A 26492-nucleotide genomic window follows, 5' to 3' on the forward strand; every position below is an offset into this window, starting at 1 on the left:
TGAACTGAAGCATTACATGCTCTTCTGAAACAGAAATTTCATGAACCATAGGCTTATAAAACCCCTACAAAAACCTAAAGACATGCTCATCAATACGCTCAGTGGTTAGTACTGTCGCCTCACAGCAAGAAGGTCCTGGGTTTGAATCTCATCTCATCTCCTGGTCCTTTCTGTGTGGAGTTTGCATGTTCTCCTCATGTTCGCCTTGGTTTCCTCCCACCGTCCAAAGACATGCAGGTCAGATGGATTAGAGACTCTAAATTGCCCATAGGTGTGAATGAAAGAGTGAGTGTGTTTGTCCGTCTGTCTGTGTTCGCCCTGTGATGAACTGACAACCTGTCCAGGGTGTTTCCCTGCCGTCTGCCCAGTGCATGCTGGGATTGGCTCTAGCCCCCTGTAACCCTGAATAAGAATAGACAGGTAAAGAAAATGAATGAATGAATGTTCATCAATAACTACACTAGGCTGTTAATTCTTATATCCTCAAAAGCTGACATGTTTTCCACCAAACAACGGCTCTACAACTCTGCAACTGTACATTTGATGGAAATATTGTCTTTTCAAATACAATGTATTCAAGGCCTAGTTGTCATAAAATCTTTTATAAACACCTGTTGATGTCATTACAGTAGTTCAGTCTCATAAATTTCATTTGTTTAAAACAGAACAATGGCTCCATCTACAGGAGGTATACGTTCAAATTGTTTTTACAGGAGATTACACGTTGGCTAATGTTGCTCCATTTGGATTACTGAGAGCTGTGTCAAAGCAAAGCCAGTTGACCAGGTTCACCCTCTAGTTTGAGTCAAATGAGTCAAAATGTTTCCACAAATCAAAGCATCTAGGCTTGATCCACTTCAGTTCAAACCCTCAGACTGAGAGGAAGGGGGAAGTACTGAGTGAGCAGTTCACTGTGAATGAGCCTGGAGGATTTAACAAAAGGAACTCACTTAGCTAAAAGCATCAGAAGTAACGCCAGGGGAATTAACTGAAGCAAACTGTGTTCATATGTCAGGCTCACATAACAGATCATGTGAGTTCTCATCTAAAAAAACTGATGATGGTCAAACCAGGCACTTTGTTGCAGATGTAGCTTAAAGCTTGAGAAAATCAAGAAGTCATTTTCTTCTGGTAAGTAGATCACAAACATCTCCGCAGCAGATGATAATCTTAACATGCAGTAGTTTTGTATATATTTAAAATGATTTCCCAATTTTTGCACTTCTGCACTTGCCTTCAATGTATTTTTTGCATGGATGGAACTTAAGGCCATAATGCGCTATATCTTTGCTCTGATGTACTTTGATGCTGCCTTGAAACGCTCTTGTTTTTTGGTGTTTCTGGTCTGCATATAAAGCCAAATTTTACACTATGTTCATGTTTGCTTCTGCTTTCTTGTGCTGTTAAATTTTGTTGGCAATTTTCCCCTCTCTCTTTTTGTATTTCAGGGTGGATATGATGTCAACCAGGCAATTCATAATGCCTTGTGAATAAAAGAAATAAAACAAAAAACACCTTTCTTGTTGCTTAGTTTCTTTTTTAATTACTGAGTGCAAAATAAAACAGATTTAGAAAGTTACAGTAATATAAGCCACGCAGACAAAGCATAACGCACAGAATATTCAAGGCATGCCTAAAAATTTTATCAATGCATAAAACGTTTGTTCAAAACAATCGAGTCGAATAAACTATTTCATATAATACTGGTAAATGCCGTCATCAAAGTAGGCCATTACTGCTGAAGTAACTTGATGAAATTTTGGTTCAGTAGACTGCGTGATGTAACAGTGTTCAGTAATTAATATCACAGGTTTGCTACAATGACATTTCATGTTCATTATGTATTCCAAGTGTGACGATTCGTTCATATTCCAGGAAAATGTAAAACATATAAAACGTGTGTACAGCTTTGTGGTTTGCCCTAGTCTGGTCTACTGACTGAAAAAATGATAGCAAATGAAAAAAAAATGAATATCTGATATGACCTGATTCACTGAAAATTAACTAGTTTACAGATCCTAAAGCAGACAGACCACTACTGTGTTGCTGGAGGGAGGGAGGCGGTCCGGAGAGGTAGAGTTTGTGCACACAGAGTCACACAGAGAAGAGCAGGTGTCCAGAGAAGAAGCTGCTGGTGCTCAGGCCGTTGGTCCCTTCGCTGGCCTCCAGCCACACCCTGTCCCCCTGCTCCAGCTGCAGCACTGTGTCTCCCGTTGACGTTTGGCGACCGCCCTGGAAAACCCTGTAGCTGTGCAGCACCAGCTCGCCGTTGCGCCACAGGTCCACGCTTCCCACGGTGATGAAGGACGTGCAGACGAAGCTGAACTGATAGACGCCGGGGATGGCGCAGGTGAACTGCCCCGACCTTGTGCTGTAGTGGTTCTGTCCGTTGTAGATGATCTGACGGAAATGTATGATTTTATCTGAAGAGGGATTGTAATCGCCCAGTCGGACAGAAAAGGCAGAGTGTAGCTGCGTTGCATTGACGGTGGCGGATGCTGGTCCAGGGGGGCCTCTCATTCCTGTGGCACCTGGGGAGAAACACACAGGCAACGTCACATTCAGACTGAAGGATGGATTATGATTTTGTCGTATACTGTTGAATTTGAATCTTTTGGGGGTTTTTTTGGGTGCTTTATATGTTGCGTCTGGTCTGGTTTTTGAAAAATTGAAAAGAAAAAGAAAAAATTGATATAAAAATAAAAAAAATGATGACACAAAGTATAAAAAAAGAAAGATAGATTACAAAAGACTGTTAGAAGTAAGATGCCGTTGTTATGTAAGCTGATGTCATCCCGCCTTTATTACTGTAATGCCCTGTTCTCCTGTCCCAATCAGAAAGCCATAGTACTGACCCAGATTCTACAGTACTCAGATGAAAACTAAAATATAAATCTCTGGACCATATTGCCCCAATTTGTTAGTTTTAGAATTGACTTCACCCCTCGGTCTGGATCCGAGCTATACTGCAGGTCTTTTAACCCCTTCTGAGCTGGAGTGAGCTGATCAGGCCTTTGCTCTCCAGCCCCTCTTTAGCAAAGTGTCATATTTTCACAAATCACCTCTTTTACAGACAGGCTTTTATAGTTTGTTTTTAATCATTTTTCAACTTAGATTCTTTTTGTTGTTTTATTTTTCTTCAACCCTGTGTGATTAATTAACATCTGGCAAATTTCACGTTTCTAAACTTTTGTTTATTATTGTTGTGTTGTCTGTAAAGCACTTCATAGCTCTGTTCTGAAAAATGCTAACAAAATAAAGTTTATTATTATTATTATTCAATATCATCATTCATTCATGTTCAATCTCTGTGACTTCATATCATTTGTATTATTTGGAAGTTTGGAGCCATTTAAAAGACATTCAGTATATGTACAGTGCATATACATCTTTTAAATAGATAAATAAATACTAACATAAATAAAACATAACATATTTGAATTGACTACCTCGTTCTCCTGGGGGTCCTGGTGGTCCTGAGGGTCCTGCTGGTCCAGGAATGAGTTCACAATCTGCATAGCAAGAGGATGCAGAAGTTTAGGTTATTTAACGTCATACTTAAAAGGAATTATATTTAAAAAATAAAAAATGTGCTGGAATGAATGAACCAGTTCTTATTTGGAGCAAAGACACCTTCCACCAAGATGACAGAATTTGAGGAAAACAGAGACTGTATGATTTGAGTGTGTAAATTTGGTCCATTACATGACAATTACCAGTAGGTGTGATTTCATTATTAAATTATTATTAAAAGTTGATCATAGCATTGTACCAATTAGGACCATATAACGTAGAAAAAGCAGCACTGAATCTGACCTCATTTCCACTGACTTCATCACAGTTAGAACCTGGGCCTGCAAGACCAAACACCACATATGAAGCATGATTTTCATACAAGTGATTGGTAAAGAAATCAATTGACCAATTTAGTGAAACATATACTGTGTGAATGTAAAATCAAAATAGTTTCATGCAGTGCTGTTTCACCTGAGTTCTCTGTGCAGGGTCTCTCTCTCCAGGCCGACAGGTCCAGGCGCCGGATGTCGGTGCAGCGGACGCGCCTGTTCCTTCTTGACAAGGCATTGAAGGGGTTTTGGGGGACGTTGTTGATGCCAGTGTTGTCACAGATGATCTTGGACAGGCTGGCGGAGGACAGTGCGGACCTCTGTCTGGGGGTGAAGATGCCTCGGTTCTCATACCACATCCTGCAAAGTGCAAAGAAGAGTAGAGCGGAAAGAGATTAGTGCCAGCAGAGATTGCATGAATGAATTACATACATTTAATTTAGTGATATTGTCACAATTAGAAATTGAATGCGACTTTTAGTGAATTTAACTTTCTAAACTGAATAAAAATTAATTTCAAATTCAGATTTCTCAATTCAGTTTCAGTTTTCTCAATTCAGATTCTGCTTCCGGAGACACACGGCCAACAGCACACACTGCTCACTTAGCCAACCACAAGCCATGTGGCACTGTGGCTTGTTCATCTCCTCAGCCAATGAGTGAGTCTTATTCTCCTCACTTGGTGAAAAACGCTACAAATTGTGTCCTAGCTAATGTACTGGGCAGCAGAGAAGAGTGAGTCAAAACCCAAGGAATAAAGTCCCATGTGTCCGGATGTGTGTCTAATGAGACACAAAAATGAATATTATTCCATAGAGTAGGACTGATAAAATGCATATATTATGTCTGCATGTATGTATTCTCTTTCCCTCTCACACACACAAACACACACACACACACACACACACACACACACACACACACACACACACACACACAGGTTTAATCACCTGTCACCCTGGCGGATCTTCTGGAACTGGGTTCCGATGAGGCAGGCGAACAGAGGCCCGACGCGGCCACCGCGGACGAAAGGCTCCGCTACACCTCCCAGCCAGACGTCGATGTTGGCAGGCGTGCCATAGAGCTGCAGCAGCCTACGGGCCAGGAGTGTGTTGTTCAGGACCCGGCCCAGCTCCGCCTCATTCCTAGGCTCAGACAGCCTGCAGAACTTGCGCCATGCATTGTAGCCTAGTGGAGTAAACAACAAACATTACATAAATATACAACGAAGAAAAGAGATGAAACATCTGGCAGGATTAACAGATGTTTATGCACTGTTAAATGTCTGAGTGAGGCATGTACCAAGCAGGCCATGGTCACGTCCCCTCTGCATGTTGAGAGAGCCCAGGTCCAAAGCCAGGTGCTGGACGAACTCAAAGAGCCGCTCCCTCAGAGCATCGACCATCATGTGATCCTGAGTGTTCAGTTTAGCTGGTCGACCAATCAAACCACGGAGCAGAGGGTCAATGCCACCTACACATGGAGAGACAGAAGAGCATGTTAGGTGACAGTTTTATACTGAGTAACAGAAAGACGTGCAGTTATCACTTTACCACTCACCCTCAAAGACAATTCTCCAGGGGGCGAAGAAGGCCTTGAACAAGGGGACACTGGGAAACTGAGTATTCTCTCTGTAGTTTGCATCCAGACGGGACAACATAGGCTGGATGGCCAAGTGGGCGAAGCGGTATGCTGCTGTTGCAAACACATTGGAAATGCTGGGGTCAACGTTGGGATTATAGCCGGGGTAGCGGCCGAGCTGTGTGCGTATCACTTCGTCGCCCACAATATGCGGCAGATAGTCCCGGAACACAAACACCTAGGGGAAGAGATGTTTTTGGTGTTAAGTCATTAAGGTGCAGTAGTACAGCATCAGACACACATTGGAGATTTAGATGTAAATATGAGTGCTGATAGAGCTGGTTCTGTTACCTGTGTGTAAGCACCCATGATCTTGCGAGCCTCCTGGTAGAGTGTCTCACTGTCCCACTGTGGGTTGAGTCTCCGCAGTTCACGGGCCAAGCGGTTGTGCTCACGCATAAACAGTGTGTGAATAGACGTCAGGGCGATGTTCTCATCCACGCGGACATCACCTGAAAGACGGAAACACACATAAAGCAAACAATGGCAAACAGCTGTTTTCACAAGAAAGCTGCCATCAATCATTACAACCCATTTGCATCCTGCCAACAAGTCAACAATAGTATACTTTATTTGTGGTGTTAATTTCTTCTTCAGATTAAAAGGTTTTATTTTCAATCTCAGGCACAAGCAGAGCTCACACTAACCTGCAATGAAACAGGGCACTTCTTGCGCATTTGAGTTGTTGGTGACTCTTGCGCGTGTGGCGCACATGTTCGCCTGGAGAGTGCTGAAGGGCAGCAGCTCTCGTCCAGAGTCTCTGAACTTCTCGTTGACACGCAGCAGGCCTTCATCGCTGGTGAGATTGCGAAGGTTAAGCGCTAGCTGTTCCTCGGAGCCATACACCTGGCCAAGATCCAGGAAGGCTGTCAGAGCGTTGATCTGCTCCCTCTTGTTGGCCTCTCCACCAAAATTAAAGGCTGAGAATCCGGTTCCACAAACGGGTGCTGATCTGAATGTGGGGATGCAGCTGTCCGGGCCAGTGGGCAAGCGGGGGTCGCCGGGAGGAATCTGTTTGTATAAAAAACAAAAGCCAGAGGTTAGGGACAGGATCTTTTACTGAAAACACAGTGGGGGAACGTAATGGAAAGTGTCTGAGCTTGGCTGTGAGCCGTGTCACCAACCGGAATGGGGAAGCAAGGCTCAGTGCGCTCGCAGCTCTCGTCACAGTTCACACCGTTGCTGAAGGAGCGGATGCTGGGTGAGAAGGGTGTGAAGGTGAGATCGTGGTCGTTCCACTGGCCGAACAGGGTCACCATGTGAGTGAACTCTCCGTCGCTGACCACGCCCGTATCCGTTGTGCTTAGGATGTTGTTGGAGACCTGTCTGACCTGGAGGAGAATTGGTTGGTTATATTCTCGATAGTCAAAATGTATTTTACTCAAGGCGATAGTCAGGTATTTCAAGCGTACCAGGGGGAGCATGAAGTTGTTGAACGTCCGGTTCCTGTCCCACCCTATTGGTTCGGAGATTCCATCATCATACTTTGCAGGCAGCCAGCGGGTGAAAGGGGTGTTGGAGGCTCCAAGACGAGGTTTCTTTCTAAAAGCAAACATGAAAGATCGACATTTGGAAACTTCACTTGAGAAACCTGAGGGAAATGTACACATCTTCTGCGGTGTGTGGCCCAAGATGTTTAGATCTATTGCACAAACATTTCCTCTGATTGTAAGCACCACTCAGCCTCCCTGACTCTCAGTCATGAACAGTGTTGGGGGTAGCGGGTTACATTTCATACGGTACTCAGATTACATTTTTGTGGTAACAGGTAACTTGATGCGTTCATTTTTCAATTTATGCAATCAGTTATGAGTTACCTTCTAAAACTTGCATTTCATTACTTTTATTATCCTTTAAAATGGTTACATTTTCAGGTCAAATCAAAAAGAAAAAAAAATTTAAGTATTGCACTACATGACCAGCAACACAACAATAAACTTCATAACTTGAAATATTTGCATTACTTTGAACTGATCGAAGAAAAGGAACATTAGGAACATTATTGCTAACTGTAAGCTGTGCATTGGAGAATTGAAGTGTGTTGTGTTGTGAGCGCTATCTGCTGTTTAGTTTGAGACCAGGCAAGATCAAGGCTCTGCTTCACTAGTTCATCGTATATCAGTGGTGCCCAAATAAATGAAAGCTCCCTTGCCTTTCAGAGGTTGATGTTTTCTTTAGATAACAATAGATTGTGTACTCAGTTCTGCACAATAAGAGTGAGGTCATCAGCAGAAGGTATTTTAAAGTCACATTTTTAAGTGAGTAACTTGAAAGTACTCCAATAAGTTAGTTTTAATAAAGACTAACTTAGTAAAGTAACTAGTTACTATTTAGGACAAGTAACAAAGTAAAGTAACTAGTTAGTTAGTTTCAAAAGTAACTTTCCCCAACACTAGTCATGAAATAAACAGATTCTAGCCAAGTTTCCATTAATCCAACATGAATTATAATAAAAACACTGCATGCATGTTTAAAAATGTGCTTTTTTTGTTTCCTTTTTTTTTTTTAAATGTGTGCTTGCTTTTTAAAAAAAACTGAAAGTGAGCAAAAGATATTAAAGAAATATTAAGTAAATTCAAATGTAATATACCGCCCAAGAAAGTTAGAATAACGTGCTTGGTCAAAAGGGAGTGTTTTGAGAAAAGGACCACTTTAGATTTCATATTATATAAAAATGCCATAAAAAGTTTTGCTCATTCATCTAAATAAAAGCTATACAGGTTTTCATTGATCAATATGTTGTCCATATAATGAAGCTACTGACGTTATAGGAACAAAATATCAAAAACTGATACTTGGATTAAAAAATCTTAAAAATGTAAGCCTGTCTCATGTCATAATAACATTGTTGCTCTTACAGGTTGTTGCAGACGCTGGTGGCTGTGCGATACTTGTCAAGGTTTTGGGTTGTGCGGCAGGATGGGATCCTGATCCGACCTGCACATCCGGTGATGGTGGTAAGGCTCTTCAGCTGCTCAGCCGTGAGTAAATCTGAACGTGAGAGACAGATTTAGAGGATTCAGTTTGTGCGTGTCTGTTTTCATTTTTATGTCAAGTCAAGTCAGTTTTTATTTGGCTCACACATTACGAAACCGACACCTCCAACCTTTGACCCTCAATGAGAACAAGGAAAAATTCCCACAAAAACAATGTGTGTGTGTCTGCCCCTGAGTGTGTATGTATTATGCTGGTGTGCGCATGCTTGTACTAAATTCACTCCTGACCTGTCGCATTGAGGGAGCGTTTGTGCACGCGGTGGACCTTGTCGTGCAGCAGTCGGAGGGTTTGTGCCATGTAGTCTGCAGACCTCACTGCTGAGCGCGTGTCTCCACGGGGCTGCTTCATGAGACGGAGGATGTCGTGAGGCTTCACCACCTCCCTGCGCACTCTGCTGAGACTCCTGACAGAGGAAGAGTTACATACGTGGACACATGGTTAAGGTCCCAGAAATAGTGGGGGGATTCTTTCTTTTGTTTTTCTGAGAAACTGACACCAGCCTTTTGTGAGCATTTGTTACCAATGCTGGCACAAATCAATTGGCTATGAATGGGTCAAAATTGCATACAAGACCTTTCAAACAGTTCTATTATTCTTGCAATTACTAAAGCTAAGGAATTATACTGATACTATATATACTATGTGGGATGAAGTAAGCTATAAGGTTGACTCACTCTTCTCTGGAGTACTTGTACGCATCATCGACAATTCTCTTTGCTTCCTCAAAACAACTTTTGAGGTAAGGACTGCCGAGAGTTTCCCCTGCAAATGAAAAGAAACAGAGATATGAAGTTGATCATCATATGACAAAAGGATTTGAAACTTTAAAGTTGGGTATGTCATGGTTAAGGTCAAGACCAGAGCAGGTTGATATGCAGTGATATAACTTTACAAATTCAGGCATGATTGGGAATAACAATTTTAGAAACCTGTCAATTGCATAAAGGATGTACCTGATGGTTTGGAGTGACTGGGCACCAGGCAGAGGCCCAGAGTGAGAAGGACACAGAGCAGAAGCTTCATCTCTGAAACATATAATGAAAGATTATTCAGCATCAAAAATCAATTCACTGCATTTGTTGTCAAGAGTTATACAAAAATAACAATTTATCCTAAGTACTATCTAAATGTGCAGCATAACATTTAAAAACCAGAGACTGAAATTAAAAAAAAGAGACAAAGAGAAAGAGAGAAATATAAAAATCTTCTTACCAGTGCCTTTGAAGATTCTCTATGAACTTCAAAATCTGAAGTAGTTGGTGTTGTGCCTGCTGTAAGTGATGCAGGTTATTTATAGACAGCCTGAGGCCTCGCCCCCCAGTGCTGTTGTTCAGGTGAGGCTAATATCAGTAAATAACAGTTCCTACTTCCTTCTCACTGTCCTAAAGGAAATTGGTTGAACTTATCATCTTATCTTTGGTCTACTGATAGGTTTTTTTTTTGGGAGTTTTTTTTTTTTTTTTTTTTTGGGGGGGGGGGGGGGGGTTATTTGGATGACTAATAATAATAATAAATAGTGGTAGTGATAGCAACAGTAGTAATAGTAGCAGCATTAGTGGTATTACTATTATTATTTGAATGAAGAATTTTCTTCAACTTTGGCAGCGATATTGATAAAGTTCATTTGTCTACTCAAAAAATAAACTGTAGAACTAATTTTGTCTCCTGTTTTTTGACATTCATCTTTTATATTTGACAGAAATTGTTTTTTTTTGTCTTTTCTAACTAATTATTGGTGGTGCTTACTGATGTTGCCATGCTCTGGCTGATGGCCTACAGTGTTGCCACACTTAAACTGATGAACTTGAGAAAGCAGCTGTAAAGAGGAAGTGATTTAAACTTATACTGATAAGGAACACTTCAAATTCATTTTGAAAACCAATACTGTTTGATATTGATCAAATAAAAAGTTTGCCTATGTCAGAGAATTCTACATTGTATTTATATAGGAGGGTTTTGGGTAATTCTTGTACTTCCAGGTGACAGGCCATCCCCATATTAACTTAGGGAGTTAGCCACCAATCAATTCATAGTTTGTCTGCAGAGAGGTTTGTACAATAGGGAAAAGAAAGACAAAGTGAAATCCAACATATTTTTTGTCTTGAAACTGACTGTGTGTGTATTTGTGTGTGCATGCATGTGCATGTGTGCACGTGTGTGTGTGTGTGTGTGTGTACAGGTGGTTGGAGGGGGGTTGTCTTTTTTTTTTAGTTACTGCATCATCAAAGAAATGATGTGAAACAATGCAAAACATATACAATGGCTGTTTTGGTGACTTATGGTGGTTCAATGCTCTCAGACATTTCATACTATTGTTCCTTTTATTTTAGGCATCACCTGTGGTTTAGGGCTTTTAGCCAAATGTTTGTCTTTTTTTACGTTTCCAGGAGTAATGTAATATTCCCTGTACGTAATACAAGGAGCAGAAGTGTAAGAAAAGTACATAGGCCTAGTCAATGCGGCTTGCCTTACAGTGGCCAAGTGGCCTTGACTGCCGTGTATATAGTGAATAGCATACTGTATGTTTGTGAAGTTTTACATAAACAGGCTACTTAAATAAAATGAACTTGTATTGTCCAGACATGCAGTTCACTGGGTGTCTGTCAGGTTTTGATCAACTCTCAGTAGACCTAAACCTCAGCTTTCCTCCAGTTATCTTTTTGACCAAGCTGACAACAAGGAAAGTTGAGAGCAGCAAATTATTTAAGTGTTTGAGAAAGTCTGTTTAATTGATTGATTGATTGTTGCTCATCATTTCAAAGCGAGAGTTCAATTTGCCTGCTACTTGCTGAACTTTTGTGACACGTTTCCACCAACACAAAATCTGAGCGGTATATGTTTGCAACACGCACAGGAAAGTTGCATGTCTAGTTCCCCTTAAAGAAAGTCAAAATGCAGAAATTAACAGCATTTGTTGAAACACAGTTAGTCAACACCTTGACACAGCAAGAAAGTGGCATTTCACCAGCGTGATAGTCAGTGGGGATCTCAACTCTGCTTGGGTGCATTGTGGGCTGGCAGCAGAACAGGGTTCAGTTAGGTATTTCCACTTTTACAATCAAGCTAAGATTCTGCATGCGAGTGAGGAGCACAAATATTTAATGATTAAAAACAGACTGAAACTGAAAACCCCATATTGAATTTAGGATCACCCAGTGAACCTGACACCAGCCTCAACAATGCCACATAGTTATTTTAATGATCATTGTAATTCCCCTGCACTCCAGGAAATAGAGCTGTATAGTACAATGCATGACTCATTTATCACATTTGCAGGCAAACCCATATTTATCTCCTCTGGGTGTGAACAATAAGTTACTATACAAGGCAGATTACTGCAGACCTCACCTTTTACCTGCATATAATAAGGAAACACTGTAGTTGGTAATATAGACAATACATTCAAAGAACGGTATATTTTATCGCCTCTTCCCAAACAGCTTACATAAAAGGAATTTGGAACATGCAAACAGTGTCACACACATTTTTATTCACCTTTAAACCCACTTTTATAAATGGGGCACATGCAGATGGCTCAACAGCTTGCACGCACGCACGCACGCACGCACGCACGCACGCACGCACGCACACACACACACACACACACACACGCGGGTTGGTGAGACCTCAGATCTGAAGTTACTACCTTTATTGTTTTTTTTTTTACTGCATTAGTATGAAAGTAATAGCTTCCAGGAAGATTTTAACCTTTGCCAGCAGAAGCACAAAAGTTCATCCAGAGTTTTTGGATGTTTTGCTTCTGGCTGAGCAATTGCCAGACATTGAAGGAATCATTATATAGTTACACTACTTACTCAAGTTATTTACTGAAATGTAAAGTGACTTTTCCAAAGATATCTCACTTATCAGGTTGAAAACTTTACAGTACTCAGGTATAGACACATGGCACTTCTTTGCATCTGAATGAAATTCTATGATAGCTCTATGAATGTATATTTAAGGTAGCATGTTCATAGTCTCTGCACCACCTCAATATAGGCATCTTTATTTTACTTTGAATGAAAAAACGATTTGTATCCGTTTGCTTCTGTGTTTTTGCATGTGTCTAAATGAATGCCACGAGGTCACGTGAAACAAAACCTCAAGCTGAGAATGTTCCTTTCCCATTAATCATAATGATTGTGATAACATTGACACTGAAATACGACAGTAATATGCTACATACATTCTGATCACTGAAAATTATTGGATTTTCCCTGATACTTCAACTTGATATGGCCTTGTTTTTGCAATATAGAAATGATTTGAACTCCTTATGTGCCTATTCAATCTACCATAATTTTACAAAATTGCTAGCACATTGATAAAAGCTTTCTCCTTAGCATGATTAAACATCAAATGATAAATACTTAATACATGTTTAATTGAATTTCATCATAAGTTATATCTTATGAGGTCAAATGACCCGGAGGAGATAAGATAAGATGAAGTGAATAATCCCTGGGGTGAAATTGGGTCACCGCAACAACAAAGAGTAGGACAGTAGATAAGAATACAACCAATAGAACTGAAGATTAAAGATGCAGTGTGTGTCATACTAACACTGAGCTCCTATTGGCTTGGAAGAATTCTCACTACGTTGACTGTTGTCGCCGGACTTCCAGGTTAACAGATGTTTGAAGTTCAGAAAATCAGAATCAGTTTTATTGGCCAGTTAAGTTTGCACATACAAGGAATTCATCTTGGTGGATTGCTCCTGTGGTCACATTAGACAAAGACAACACAAACCTTTAAGTTGAAACAAGTAGTATAAAAAAGCTACATAAAGTATAGAAAACTAAAAATTACTAAACATGCACATGGTTCTGTGTAGGAACCTGACTAATTGCACTGGTGGGATGCTATTGAAGTCGGTGGTAGAGAATAATAATAATAATAGCAAGCAGGAGTGGTCTAGGGAATATTGGGATATACTAGGATATACTGAGTATATATTTATACCTATATATAACTATACAGCCAGAGCAGAACTGAGTAGTAGAGTGCTATTGTCCCTTTGGTGTTGTTGGTCCATTTCGGTGCCATTATCCAGAGTGGCTGTGCAGTGAGTGCAGTTCAGTTGTTGATGAGGGCCACAGAGCAGATGTGCAAATGTTCATCATTAGCCATTCATACTACCAGATTTGATTACTAGATGGTAGTAACATATGTACAGAAATGTGTGCAGAATATCCGCCAGCTTATGTACAATGATCAGATTGTGCCCAGCATGGCAGATGTACAGTGTTGTCCAGAGGTTAAGAACAGAGCAGTAGCCAACAACAATGCATAGGGACATAGAGACAGTGGATGGCAGTCGGCACAACTGGACACTGAGGGCTCATTGGTACACCTCGAAGGGGTCCGGATCCTAAAGATGTTTTGTAGCTGTATGGTATAGTGTAGCAAAGTCATCAACAGGAGGAAGCACATTATATACCAAAGCAATTTCTCAAGCTAAGGAAAGCGAAGAGGAAGAAGTTTAGTTGGAATGTACTAATATGTTGTCACCAAACTCCACCTACTCCCTCACAGCTATGGTAACGGCAGGTACTTGGATCCCTCAACCACACACACACGCACAGATGGTTGCATAAACAGTCCCAACTTTATCAGTTGTCTGTGTCTACTCAGCCCACCCAACTAGGTCTGTGTTTCTTCCCGTAAAAGACTATTACTGCTCCCGACGCCATGCCCAACAGGAAGTACAATTTACTGTTATAAAAGTGCTTGAACAACCCCATAAAAGTAGCAATACAAATCATCCTTGTTCACTCGAAGCTGGTTCATATAATGCAATAATTCAGATACACACACCAGTCTGAAACCTGCTATAGACTTTTGAATTACTAGAATTACTTCATTACTTCTGAATTAAAATCAGCTTATTCTGTGATATTTTCAAGTCAAGAATCAAGTCTCAATGATACAAATGCATTTAAGGTTTCCATTAATATGGGTCAAATTTTAGTAATATTGCAAATATGGTATAATGCAGTTTTTGTAATGTCCTTGATGATCAAATGTAATGCCAAGATTTTTGATAGCAGCACTCAAAATCACACAATTATTCAAAATTAGAGTCGTGTCCTCAAACAGATATTTGTGTCTAGCTGTTCTAGTAACCAACATCTCTGTTTTGTTGGCATTTAGGAGCAGGAAGTTCAGGAAAGTTCAGCTAATGTTTGACTCAGATAAGTACTAGTGAGTTGAGTTGAGTGTCGTGAGAGTAGCAAGGAAAGTTAATGCCAAATTTATGGATAATTTTGTGTGTGGTTTCAGTAAAATGATAAGATCTAAAACCTTAAAGAAATGGTTCAGTGAAATTGTTGTCAGACAGGTAATTGATGAGTTGGTTGACTACAATCCTTTTGAATATTTTGGAAAAAAAGGAGAGGTTTGAAATCCGTCCATAGTTCTTAAGGATAAGCATCACATGCTCTTTAAGGTTCCCCAATGGAAGTTTGCCAAGCAATATTCTTTGTTTTCTTGGCTATAGACTTTATGCATCTAACATGTACACACACACCTATCACACACATGCTCTCCCTCTCTCACACAAAGACACACACACACACACACACCTCTCTCTCTCTCTCTCTCACTCACACACACACGCTTTGATTCCATAATTAAAATACACTTCTGCACAGTTTCCCCCTTCACACACTGATCACAATGCTGATTGAAGAGTGCTTTGTTAGCTTTGTGTGTTATATTGAGTTAATCTCTCTTCTTTCAAGGGGAGAGGCAAAAGGGAAGGAGGTTTAGTTCCAGGCCTGGTGTGGTTTGGTGGGGATCTATGCTACACATTAAGATGATCTCTGAGATTGGCACTTCAAGAGCCTGGCGATGTAAAATTGTGTGAGGTTCCACCCCTTGCAAAATCCTTCAACAGCCCCTCGCCGGCATTTTTCATCCCAGGACTCACTCATTTTATTGAGTTTGTCAATAGTGTGCTGTGTTGAGATGCAGATTCTGAGCCTGGAAAGGCGATAAAACAACCCACTTTATTTTTGCTCCACAGTGATACATAATGAATGCATTGTGGACCAATGGTGCACATATCCTAATTGATCATGCTATGAACAGGATAACACCTGCCATTGCCATTGAGCATTTTGTGGTGATGTTGGAGGGTTTATTGGAGGAGTATGTGCTGACACGTTCCAACAATTTAAGTAATATAGGAGCCCTCTTCTTCCAGTAGACATTGTCCCAGTTAAACACCTGAACAGATACATGTGAAGTATGCTGCAGGACAGAAGACCCTTTTTTTTGTTAACAAGACAGACATTCCTCATCCAGTTCAACACCTAGTTAACTAACAGCTGCTTCAATCATGGCACTTTCATGAGTAACTTTGGCAAGAGGTGTGCCCTGCCGTCCTGTAGGCAAAGTCCAATTTTTTCAAAAGGTCCCTTCAGTATCCTGGTCCTTACATACATTGCAGTGCTGACACTACCCTAAAGGCAAATGCAATATTAGTATACGCCTGTTTGAACAGTTTACACACAACAATACTTAGACACTTACAGATATGAACTTGAATTCTATCATTCACCTACTGTTCAAGTTGTCCTAATCATCATCTGTGCTACACCAGTGCCTTATATTGGTCACTAGGCCAAAGAAAGGATGATGTGTGACTCATGAACTCGTGAACAACATGCCTGCATTATTAAGGACTTTACATGTTATAATAATACCTTGACCAACCTTGACTACCTTGGAAATTGGTTAAGGGATTATTGATCTTATGCTGTCCTGCTGTTGAGAGACAAGACTTGTAGAACTGGTCATCCTGTCTGCCGCTTTAGATGGATACAATTGCAAAAGGCATTTTTGCAAAGAAAATACGTCTTCATCTTGGGGTTTGCCTTCTGATTTCCTTTTTGTCTGCTTTTAAGTAGTTGACAGGGCACATCAAAGATGGGACTTGCCTAATAAGATGCCTTTTTGAACACCCTCTCCACTCATTTTATATCACAAGTTTGCAACAGCAGATACTGATAGCTACCACACATTCCTTGGGTAAGCCGTCGTCATAAGAGACGGGTCCTGTCAGCTCCTCCAAAGCTAAAGCATAGTCTGGCCTCAAACATGCCCTACCAATAAGGTTACGTTTGTTTTTCTTAGAAGAGTATCGCTCCTGGCAGCATCGACAAACATCTCCAACTGAACTCCCTCATTCAGGTCTACGCTCCCTCCCGCTCATGCTCTGCCAAGGAGCGGCGCCTGGTGCTGCCACCACAACAAGGCCCTAAGTCTCTATCCAGACTCTTCTCTTCTGTGGTTCCTTGGTGAGGTTTTGGTAGTTCTTGGTGGTAAGGTGAGAGAAATAATTTTGTCTAGCTAAATTGAATTCTATCATTAATTCCTTCAAATTGGAGCGAAAAGGTGTTTTCTGCACAACAAACATGAATATTGAAATCTCCAAGGATAATACACCTGTCAAATTTGACTGTGATCAATGATAACAATTCTGAGAAATCTGTAATAAAGCTCTTATCAAATTAGGGGGGGTAGTAAAGCACTACACATAAAATGGGATTTTTCCTATCAAAAGAAAAAGACAATGATTCACAAGAATTAAAATCCCCCATTTTGGGGTACTAGTATGAATGACGGCTACAGCACCACCATGCCCACTTACTCTGGCATATGTAGATAGGAGACGCCAGGTGTTGTTGCCTCATTTAGTGCGAAATGGCATTTAAGAGCATTTAGGAACAATCTGTAATATGGACTCTTAGGTAACATCTAATAGCAGCTATAGGAACTACAACAACATCGGCAAACGTGTCCTCCTCCGCAAGTCTTGTTTTGTTATGATTTGGTTCCTCCATGCCCAGAAGAAGATTGGCAGTATCACCCAGGGGTGCCTTCCAGTCTTCTGAGGCACATGTAGGGTTGCTATTGCTAGCTAACGTAAACAGTACTTCTCACTGTGTCTCACTGTCCATTTTCACCACTGTGGTCCTCTGGGGGTTGACCCTGCGTTTTGTTGTACTATAGTAATGTAATCGGTATGGAGTTGTATTAAATGTGGCGATTACGGCCGATCAAGCTGGCAGAAGGCAGGACACATGAACCGGAACCAGAAAGGAAAATGCGGACTAAAGGACGCGATTACAATCTGCACACAGAAGGATTATCTGCTGACAAATGTAAGTGGCTATGATAGTTTCTTTCCCTTCTGTACCCCCACTCTCTGTCGGCAGCCGGCTATGTACCGACTGCAGTGAAGCTAATTTGCTAGGCTAGTTTACATAGCTTAGTAGCTGTACAGACATAACCGCATATATAAACTACACGGGTCCTAAAAAATAGTTAAAAGCTTCGGTAACACAATTTGAGACCCTTATTGATATTTCACTTACATGTGTAGGAGAAAGAAAGCCAGCTGTGTCGGTCTTAAACCTGGAGCTCCGGGTCTCGCGCTGCCCTCCCTCTCCCTATTAGCTCTTTTAGCCTCTTCTGTTATAGGCTTCTTGTTTTGTTTTGTTGCAGAGGGTCCAGCAGTTACAGTCCTGTCTTCCATGTTACCACTATCTGCCATATTGATTAGCTTCACGCTGTTCAATCTAAGGAACTAGTCTGCATTCAAACTGCGTCCGTTTTCTTCCTGGTTTGGTTTGACTTTCTGCCGTAAGTCAGTACGGCACTTCGCGCCAGTTCGTACCCCCGGACACAGAGAATGGACAGACTGAAAGCGACACAACCAATTTTCTCCGCGATGGTCTAATTTTTCTACTGACAAACTTTTATGGTATCAAAATGAATTGGAGGATGATATAATCAGATACAAATTCTACACATAGGGGCTGTAACCATGACCAAAGCCTTTCCCCAACCTTAACCAAGTTGTTTTAGTTGCCTAAACCTTAACCTTAACCCAAACCTTAACCAAAGTTGTTTTAGTTGCCTAAACGTAACTATAACCTTAACCACAGTTGTTTTAGTTGCCTAAACTGTCTGATTACCATTCAGTGGTGCATCAGAAGCTCTGGCAGGGAACTCTAAGGTCTAATTTATTAAAGACGAGATGAAATGAAAAATGCCTTTTTAACCCTTTTAGATCACATCCCCGGTCATACTGTGCACCTATTTAACAATATATGCCAAAAAAAATACAAAAAATCAATTTCATATTCATATTCGTATTCTTATATCAAAATTCAATCATGTTTTCTTCCTGTAAAACAAAATATGCCGTGTGCTTATGTAAGCATGCCCGTAACTAATTTCAACCAATAATATCATGACATCCACCCATCAATCAATCTTCAACTTTTAGCGCACAGAGCTAAGAGGCTAAGATTCATTAGTTAGCTAGCTAGCAACAGCACGGTGCTTCGGTGTGTCTTCGGGTGTTATGACACACCCACTTTTCAACGTTCAAATCAAATTCCTCCCAACGTTATGTCCCGCCTGTCTTTCCTGTTTCACTCGGAAATACGTCACGATACGGAAATTAGATACTCTCGAAATGCCGTTTCATCTCGACTTTAAGGTTCTTTTCTAGACCGGACCTCGCGGACCCGGAATCGCGACCCGTCCACTCTTCAGATTTAGTAGATTCAGAGTCTGGTGTTGCTCTATTCAAAGGCGATTTCTCGATCGGAAAAACGATCGGGCCAATCAGTGCCTTTGTGTTGACTCTAGACTTCATTGGAATGCCCGGAGTTTTGGTTATACAGTCTTGGCAACCACACAATGGTCACACTCCTGATAATTTTGACTTTCTATATTGCCTCTCATGAATGGACCTCCTCTGCCTCACTAGACTAGTAGTACGTTTGATGCCTTGATCACCATGGTCATCAAGGTTTTTAAGGACTGTCCTCTAGACGCTGGATTTGGTGACACCGTCCTAGGACTGTCCTCTAGACACTGGATTTGGTGACACTGTCCTTTAGTCTAATCTTGGCCCACTTCTGCACCACCTTCTTTAATCCTTTACACTCATGTGCTGCCATTTCATGTTTAGATGGAGGTTTTACTCTCAGATCGGCTTTATGCCATAATAGCATTGTGGGCTAGTGGGCATGTGTTTCCTGTTTGCTCTTGAATTTTTAGAAGGGAATTTCCTCGCAGTTCCCGTTCAGATAAAAGATTAGGCCAAGATTGACTGGAAATATATATGGGAGTATCACTGCACGCTGTCACCTCTTGTATCTGATGTTGCTGAAGGCAGTGGTTCTATCACATACAGTTCACTTCGGCTTCAGCCACACATCGTCAGAGCCTACATTTTCCACAGGGATTTCAACAATACCCTGGTGAACAGAAAGCAGAGCCTTAGACACAAAAACACCTACGGGAAGAGGACTCCCAGTTGCACGGGGTTCAAGTAGTACTGAGGGGAGAGTGGCTCTGGCGGTGCAGGGACAGGAAGTGCGAATCCACTTCAAGGAACCGGCACGGACACTGAGCCATGCTGTACACTCCAGAGGGGGCATGCCATAAAACTGTTGGGTGCAGCATGCACCGCAATATAGCACTTTGCTACGGAATGCCTGTGTTGGAGTGTGAGGATGAGGACGATGGAGGCCGACCTCTCCAGACCGGGTGTGGATGGCGTACAAGGGAATGAGTAATTAGTGATTTCTGTCTATATGAGCCTATATGATTTGAAATAAAACTGATCATTGAAATAGTCTGTCTAGTTATCTTTGAGCACAAGGTACTAAAATAGGCTGCAAAAAGGGACTTGGAAGGTAAAATGTGATTGTTCAACATTTAGCTTACACAGAATTCATTAGTGGCTTTTAGTAATTGGTTTTAGCATTTTTTTTTTTTTTTATCGCAAAAGAGGTGAAATTTTCCCCTCTGGCTAACAAATCTTATTTTAGATGTTTTATGCAGGCTACATCTCAAGTTCAATCACAAGTTCAATGAAACAGTTGTTGATCTTCCAATGCACAGTCTTTATTTTTGCATAATTAATTAGCCTATACTGGGCACTGTCATCATTTTCAGCGATTCAGCGATTGTTGAGGGACACACAGAACAGAGATGCAAGATAATTTGTCCCATACCCTGCATCAGAGTATGGTTAGCCTCCCTCTGTGAGGGAGAGCAGGAAAGGACCTAGTCATGGTGGCGAGGTCTCCTGCAAGTTTGTTTTGCATCTCCTCCAGGACCAAAACTTCAATATTTGTGGCTTCATTTACAGGCCTTGCTTTTGGAGGTGAAGAGATAGGTCTGTTTGGAGATGAAGGTGATGATCTCTGTTGTTGAGGACTGGAATCTTGAGCTGAGTCAAGAATCAATGTAAAGATAACGAAGACAAAGATAGATAGAGTATGCTGACACCATGCCCAAAATTAGGTTGGCAGTGAGGTCAGCACAGACTTTTCAAAATGCATGAAGAAGCATTGAGAAGACACTGAGAAGCGTTGTGTGTGTTCATGTATACACAATGCATTAGGCCAAATTGAGAGGAATGTGGCGTTGAGTGTGGCTGGTCTATTAGCTGAAATCGCACACACACACACACACACACACACACACACACACACACACACACACACACCATTGTTGATTGTGAATGACCAGTGTTTAGTGACAGACAGTTGATAGTTATGTGGGCTTAAATGGTGTTGACTGCACAGCTAGGTCTCTGACGTTTGGTGTTACTATTTGAACACATTGCAGGGAGTTAATTAGCCGTAGAGGGTTGCTCCACCTCCATTTGGTAATAATTGACTTGCTCAGCATCTGTTGAGAGAAGGAACAGATAAGCCTGTCAAGAGCAGCCTGATGTTGTAACACACAATCTAAACCACCTGAAGCTCATACCTTTAGAAGACTCATCCAAAATGTTAAGTGTGTTGATCTCCTTCACTGAGTCTGGGGAGCCACCACCAGGAATTGGTGATAGCTTGTTATTAAAAGCCACTTTGTGTTTTCCTTGTTTTAAATCTTGCCATCTCTGTTTTACCTATGCTTTTGTTGCCTTTCATTGCATTTATTTTTGTAAATGGACTGCATTTATATAGCGCTTCTCTAGTCTACCGACCACTCAAAGTGCTTTACAACAATGCCTACATTCACCCATTCATACACCGATGGCATCAAGCTACCACACAGGGTGCTGGCGCAACCATCGGGAGCAATTTGGGGTTCAGTATCTTGCCCAAGGACACTTCGACATGCGGACTGGAGGAGCCGGGATCGAACCACCGACCTTCTGATTAGTGGACGACCCGCTCTAGCTCCTGAGCCACAGCCGCCCCAATAGCAATATTAACCTAAAATGAGGAAGGCATTCAAGGAATTTTTTTTTGCACCAATGTCTATATACTGATCTTGCCCAAAAACATAGCATAGCATGTAATATAGCATGTAAAATTTTTAAGAACAAAATTACAATACAAAAGTTTAAAATGTAGCAAAACAGGACATCAATACTCTACACATCGAAATACAAATGCATCATTCAAAGTTGAATTTGAATGCTTGAACTAATGTTTGAGTAAAATCTAAAAAAGCACTGCACAATAGGCTGGAACTGAAGAACTGAAGCGATAAAGGTGAGACTGCAGGAGTCAATATGTCCATTACGGACAGACAAAATGAAATGACAAGCTGTACAAACGCCTACAAACAAACAAAACATGCAGGAGTCAATATGTCCATTATGGACAGACAAAATATTTAAAATGAAATGACAAGCTGTACAAACGCCTACAAACAAGCACAAAACATTTATGCCATGACAAGGCCTCTCCTGGCCCCCAGCATGTTCTCTTTCTTCTACTTCCTGTCTTCCTTCTGCTTTGTCCTCCTTTCCTCCCTTGTCTGGACTTGGTGCTATTTGTAATTTTTCTGATGCGAGTGTCAGACCATATCCCTTTATGAAATGGAGACATTGCGAGCTTGTAGGAACTTGTCAACCTTTTTTGCCTCATCCACAAGCACTTCTAATTCATTTTGGGAGAACTTTCTTCCTCATAGGTGATACCATTTGAGATGTCAAGTGGCTAGGCGCAATCCCAAGACTTAAAGTCACAATGAAACTGCATTTTGAGAGCATCTTGCTTCCTTGATGTAGGCCTATTTCCTGTTGAGCGAGGATACTGGGGCAGGACATAACACAGGGAGGGATCATGGTGAAATCTGTGATGGTTTTACTGGTTGAAATGTTTATGTACGCCTCCCGGTACACCATTAAGTAACCACTAAAGATTTTCTGTTTTCCAGGGTTAGGCTAAGTAAAAGTAATAAGATTTTGATATAAAAATACATATAATACAAATTTTTGTCATCCAGTTGATAGTAAATCACTTGCTAAACTGGAAACAGTTGCGCCGGTTATTTTTTTCCCAGGCACTACTGATTTGCATGTGTCTGTAAATTTAAGTGTTAGTGTTAATTTATGCTTTTTGCAAAATGTGCAGCATTAGCAGCATCAACAGCAATATGATGCAATTGCAGCCTCTGCGACCATGTGTGTGGGGTCCATTCAGTGTCTGAGCAGAGTCACACACCTCCAAAATCACATTGTGATGATTGGCTGGCTAGCACTATCTGGAATTGCATAGTTGTTCATCGCTATGGTTACAGAATACACACTGAGTTCTTTGAGACCATTGGACTGCATTAATTGCCTGAAATAAAGTATGATCCAGCTATGTAGTGCTCTAGCTGGAATAGCATCCTCTGAAGTATAGGAGGGGTTTTCCCCAAAAGCTTTTGTATGAGTATTTTCCTGCGGTTTGTGGTCAGACTGAACGCCACACTCTGTATGTTTACATTTTGGTGGAGCCTAAGATAAGATAAGATAGCACTTTATTAATCCCCTTGGGGAAATTCAGGTGCCACAGCAGAAACTGGCAGAACAGTGCCTGTTGACAGAAGTAGTAACTGTTCAACAGGATTTGTCTCCAATTCCCATGAATTCTTCCCCATTGCTTTATAGTAACGTTGCCAAGCTACAGAAACAGACCGAGAAACAGGGGAATGTCATCAAGACCAGTTAACTTTGTGCTATTTTTTCATTCTCAAATGTCAAAATAGCTGTCTTATTAAAATTAGAAACGTGGCTAGCACTGAAAATGAATGTTGCATGGAACAAAGCAATACCATTAGAAAAGAGGAAGCTAGTGCTGGACCAAAGACGTCACCAGGAAGCCAAAAGCAGTCTCTCAAGCTGGGCAGGGACAATGAACGAACTGGTAGATGAGTCATATGAGAGGAAGAAGCTTAGATACACTGAGCTGGCAGCCGAGGCTGGAAAGTCAGGGTTTGCTCTGTGGAAGTTTGGTGCCACAAATGTTTAGCCACATCCACTACTGATTTACTCAGGGAAGTAACGATTCGTGATCAGGAAATACCAGGCACAACTCAAAAAGGTTCAAATGTCAAATTAAAGGAACACTTTGCCAATTCTCTATCTATCCGAAATCGGGATATAGTGTGAAAAACAACAACAGGTTTTTTTAATGTTCTCTGTGTCTCTGGGGCGCAGCTTCAAAATCTGTTGTACTTCTGCGAACCAGTGACGTCATTGGTTCTCGGAAGAACAACAGATTTTGAAGCTGCGCCAGCTCACATGGCTGTTATTCGAACTCATTTTTGTGTGCCCGCATCCACGGACAGTCGGATCGAGAGCCATACGAGCCGGCAAAACTCTTCTGCTGGCAAATGAACGGGGAGCTCTCGGTGCAGGCAACATGGAGGGAAGGTTGAAAATCGGCAAAGTGTTCCTTTAATATATACAGTATATATAATAATAATGATAATAATAATAATAATAATAATAATAACTTTATTTGTATAGCACTTTTCTAAAAGCAAAGTTTACAAAGTGCTTTACATACAATAAAAACCCCAAAAAACAATGATGCAGAATTTACCACAATCAAATAAATAAAACAGTTGAATAATAAACATAAATAAATAAAAAATACCAAAAAAAGGAATAAAAGGTAATACAGGGGATAAATGGATACAACTAGAAAACGAACAGACATGCAACTAAACACAGATGCAAACAGATAAAAGTGAACGTGAAGAAGAAACACAATAACAAAATAAACGATAAAAAGGAGATACACTGCCATTCAAAAGTTCAAAAGTTTAAAAATTCCATACCCCCGAAAGGAACCAATGACTCCACCCGCCAAGGCAGCACCAAACCAATCAAAAAAGGCACAGCCAAGACACCGACAATGCCACAAACCACTGCCTCCACTCCAAACAACTGCTCCACTCCCCAAACCCCCCGCCCATCAAGAATACCCCACGCACAGCAATGACAGCCCCGCAGACCCCAGGCACTCCAGCCTCCAAGCCCCCGGGACATCCAGGGGAAGCCCCACCCCATGTCCCCTGCAGCACCCGACACAGGCACAACCGGCCCGCAGGGCAACCCCCACGGGCCCCACGATCAAGCCGCCCCCACAAAAGCCCGACAGGACCCAGATCAGGCAACCGCACTGGCCAATCCACCAGAGCAGAGCCATATACAGCTATGTTTCTCTTCGCTGAAGGAAACATGATTGCACAACTCTCGTCACTTGACCATCAAAGGAAAGGTCAGAATCCAAAAGCACTCCCAAATTACTGGCGGTATGTTTAATGTTGACAGATAAGCTTCCAAGATGACTCTGAGAAAAACTGATGGAATTTGGGGGGCCGATTAAAATGATCTCAGATTTAGCATCATTTAGCTGGAGGAAATTCTGTGTCATCCAGCATTTAATGTCATTGAGACAAGCCATAATTTGGGGTAAGTTACCTGCTTCACCGGGTTTAAGTGGTACATAGAGCTGGGTATCATCTGCATAGCAATGGAACTGGATATTATGATGACGAATAATTTTACCAAGAGGGAGCATGTACATAGAAAACAATAGAGGACCTAAGATTGACCCTTGAGGAACACCACAAGTGAAAGGGGCAACAGAGGAAGAGGCCTCTTCAACTACAACCGAGAAAGTTCTGTCAGAAAGGTATGAGCGAAGCCAATCCAGAGTCAAGTCCCTAATGCCAACCCATTTTTCTAAACGGTTGAGTAAGATGTTATGGTCAACCGTATCAAAAGCCGAGCTCAAATCAAGGAGGATTAAAACTGAACAGGCACCTGAATCAACAGCAAGCAATAGGTCATTAGTGACCTTTACAAGAGCTGTTTCTGTGCTGTGCAGGGCCCGGAAGCCTGACTGAAATTCCTCAAAAATGTCATTTCTATTCATAAAAGTAATCAATTGTGAGGAAACAATCTTTTCAATAATTTTTGATAGAAAGGGTTACTTAGAAATTGGTCTAAAATGTTTTAGAACAAGAGGGTCCAAGGATGATTTCTTTAGTAAGGGTTGAACTATTGCATGTTTCAGGCTGGAGGGGAAAGAACCGGTGGATAGTGAGCTGTTGACAAACGAAAGAATATTAGGGCCGACAGTCTGGAAAACTTCTTTCAAGAACCTAGTAGGGATAATGTCAAGTGAGCAGGAAGAGGATTTCATGCCCACAATGGTTTCCTCTGAGGTCAGCAGAGAGATTTGATTAAAATGGGTCAACAAGGCAGAGGGTTCAAAACAGATACAGTGATCTCTAGGAATAGGGGAAATCTTGAGCCGGATTTCCTCTATTTTATTAATAAAATGGAGAAGAAACTCTTCACATTTTTCCGGAGTGGCCTCAATCGGTTGAGAAGGAGGGGGGCTGATCACTGAATTAATGGTCTGAAATAGGACCCTGGGATTGTGCCCGTTGCTCACTATAAGGTTGGAGAAATAAGAAGTTCTTGCTTCCTTTACTGCACTTTGATAAGCGGACAATGCACCTTTAAGAGCGTCAAAAGACACCTTAAGGTTATCTTTTTTCCATTTGCGTTCTGCTTTCCTGCATTGCCTTTTGATGTATCTGGTATGGTCATTAAGCCAGGGCAAGGCATTGGGTTTGACAAGTTTTTCTTTAAAAGGGGCAATGTCATCCAGAATATTCAGACAAATTCTGTTAAAATCAGAGACTAAGGCGTCAGCAGTAGACTGATGC

The 26492-nt window shown here is 41.3% G+C and overlaps 1 protein-coding gene across 2 annotated transcripts; it reads right to left on the reverse strand.

Annotated features, from left to right (window-relative positions):
* Positions 1 to 1526: 1526 nt before the first annotated feature.
* Positions 1527 to 9742, reverse strand: mpx (myeloid-specific peroxidase). 2 transcript variants are annotated; one of them, XM_071913494.2, is made up of 16 exons: positions 9696 to 9742; positions 9437 to 9508; positions 9158 to 9245; positions 8711 to 8886; positions 8345 to 8477; positions 6899 to 7028; positions 6611 to 6817; positions 6134 to 6497; positions 5778 to 5938; positions 5406 to 5664; positions 5148 to 5318; positions 4796 to 5033; positions 3988 to 4205; positions 3817 to 3854; positions 3450 to 3512; positions 2373 to 2531 (listed from the first exon to the last, which is right to left on the reverse strand). In XM_071913494.2, exons 2-16 carry the CDS (start codon positions 9504 to 9506, stop codon positions 2517 to 2519), a joined length of 2331 nt encoding a protein of 776 aa, XP_071769595.2. In that variant the 5' UTR covers positions 9507 to 9508; positions 9696 to 9742; the 3' UTR covers positions 2373 to 2516. The 2 variants fall into 2 exon arrangements, with proteins under 2 accessions (XP_078142497.1, XP_071769595.2); XM_078286371.1 differs by lacking the exon at positions 3817 to 3854 and having other exon boundaries at positions 1527 to 2531; positions 3450 to 3515; positions 4009 to 4205.
* Between the last annotated feature and the right edge of the window lie 16750 nt (positions 9743 to 26492).

The sequence above is a fragment of the Centroberyx gerrardi genome, chromosome 2, assembly GCF_048128805.1.
Source record: "Centroberyx gerrardi isolate f3 chromosome 2, fCenGer3.hap1.cur.20231027, whole genome shotgun sequence".
In the NCBI taxonomy this organism is placed as follows: domain Eukaryota; kingdom Metazoa; phylum Chordata; class Actinopteri; order Beryciformes; family Berycidae; genus Centroberyx; species Centroberyx gerrardi.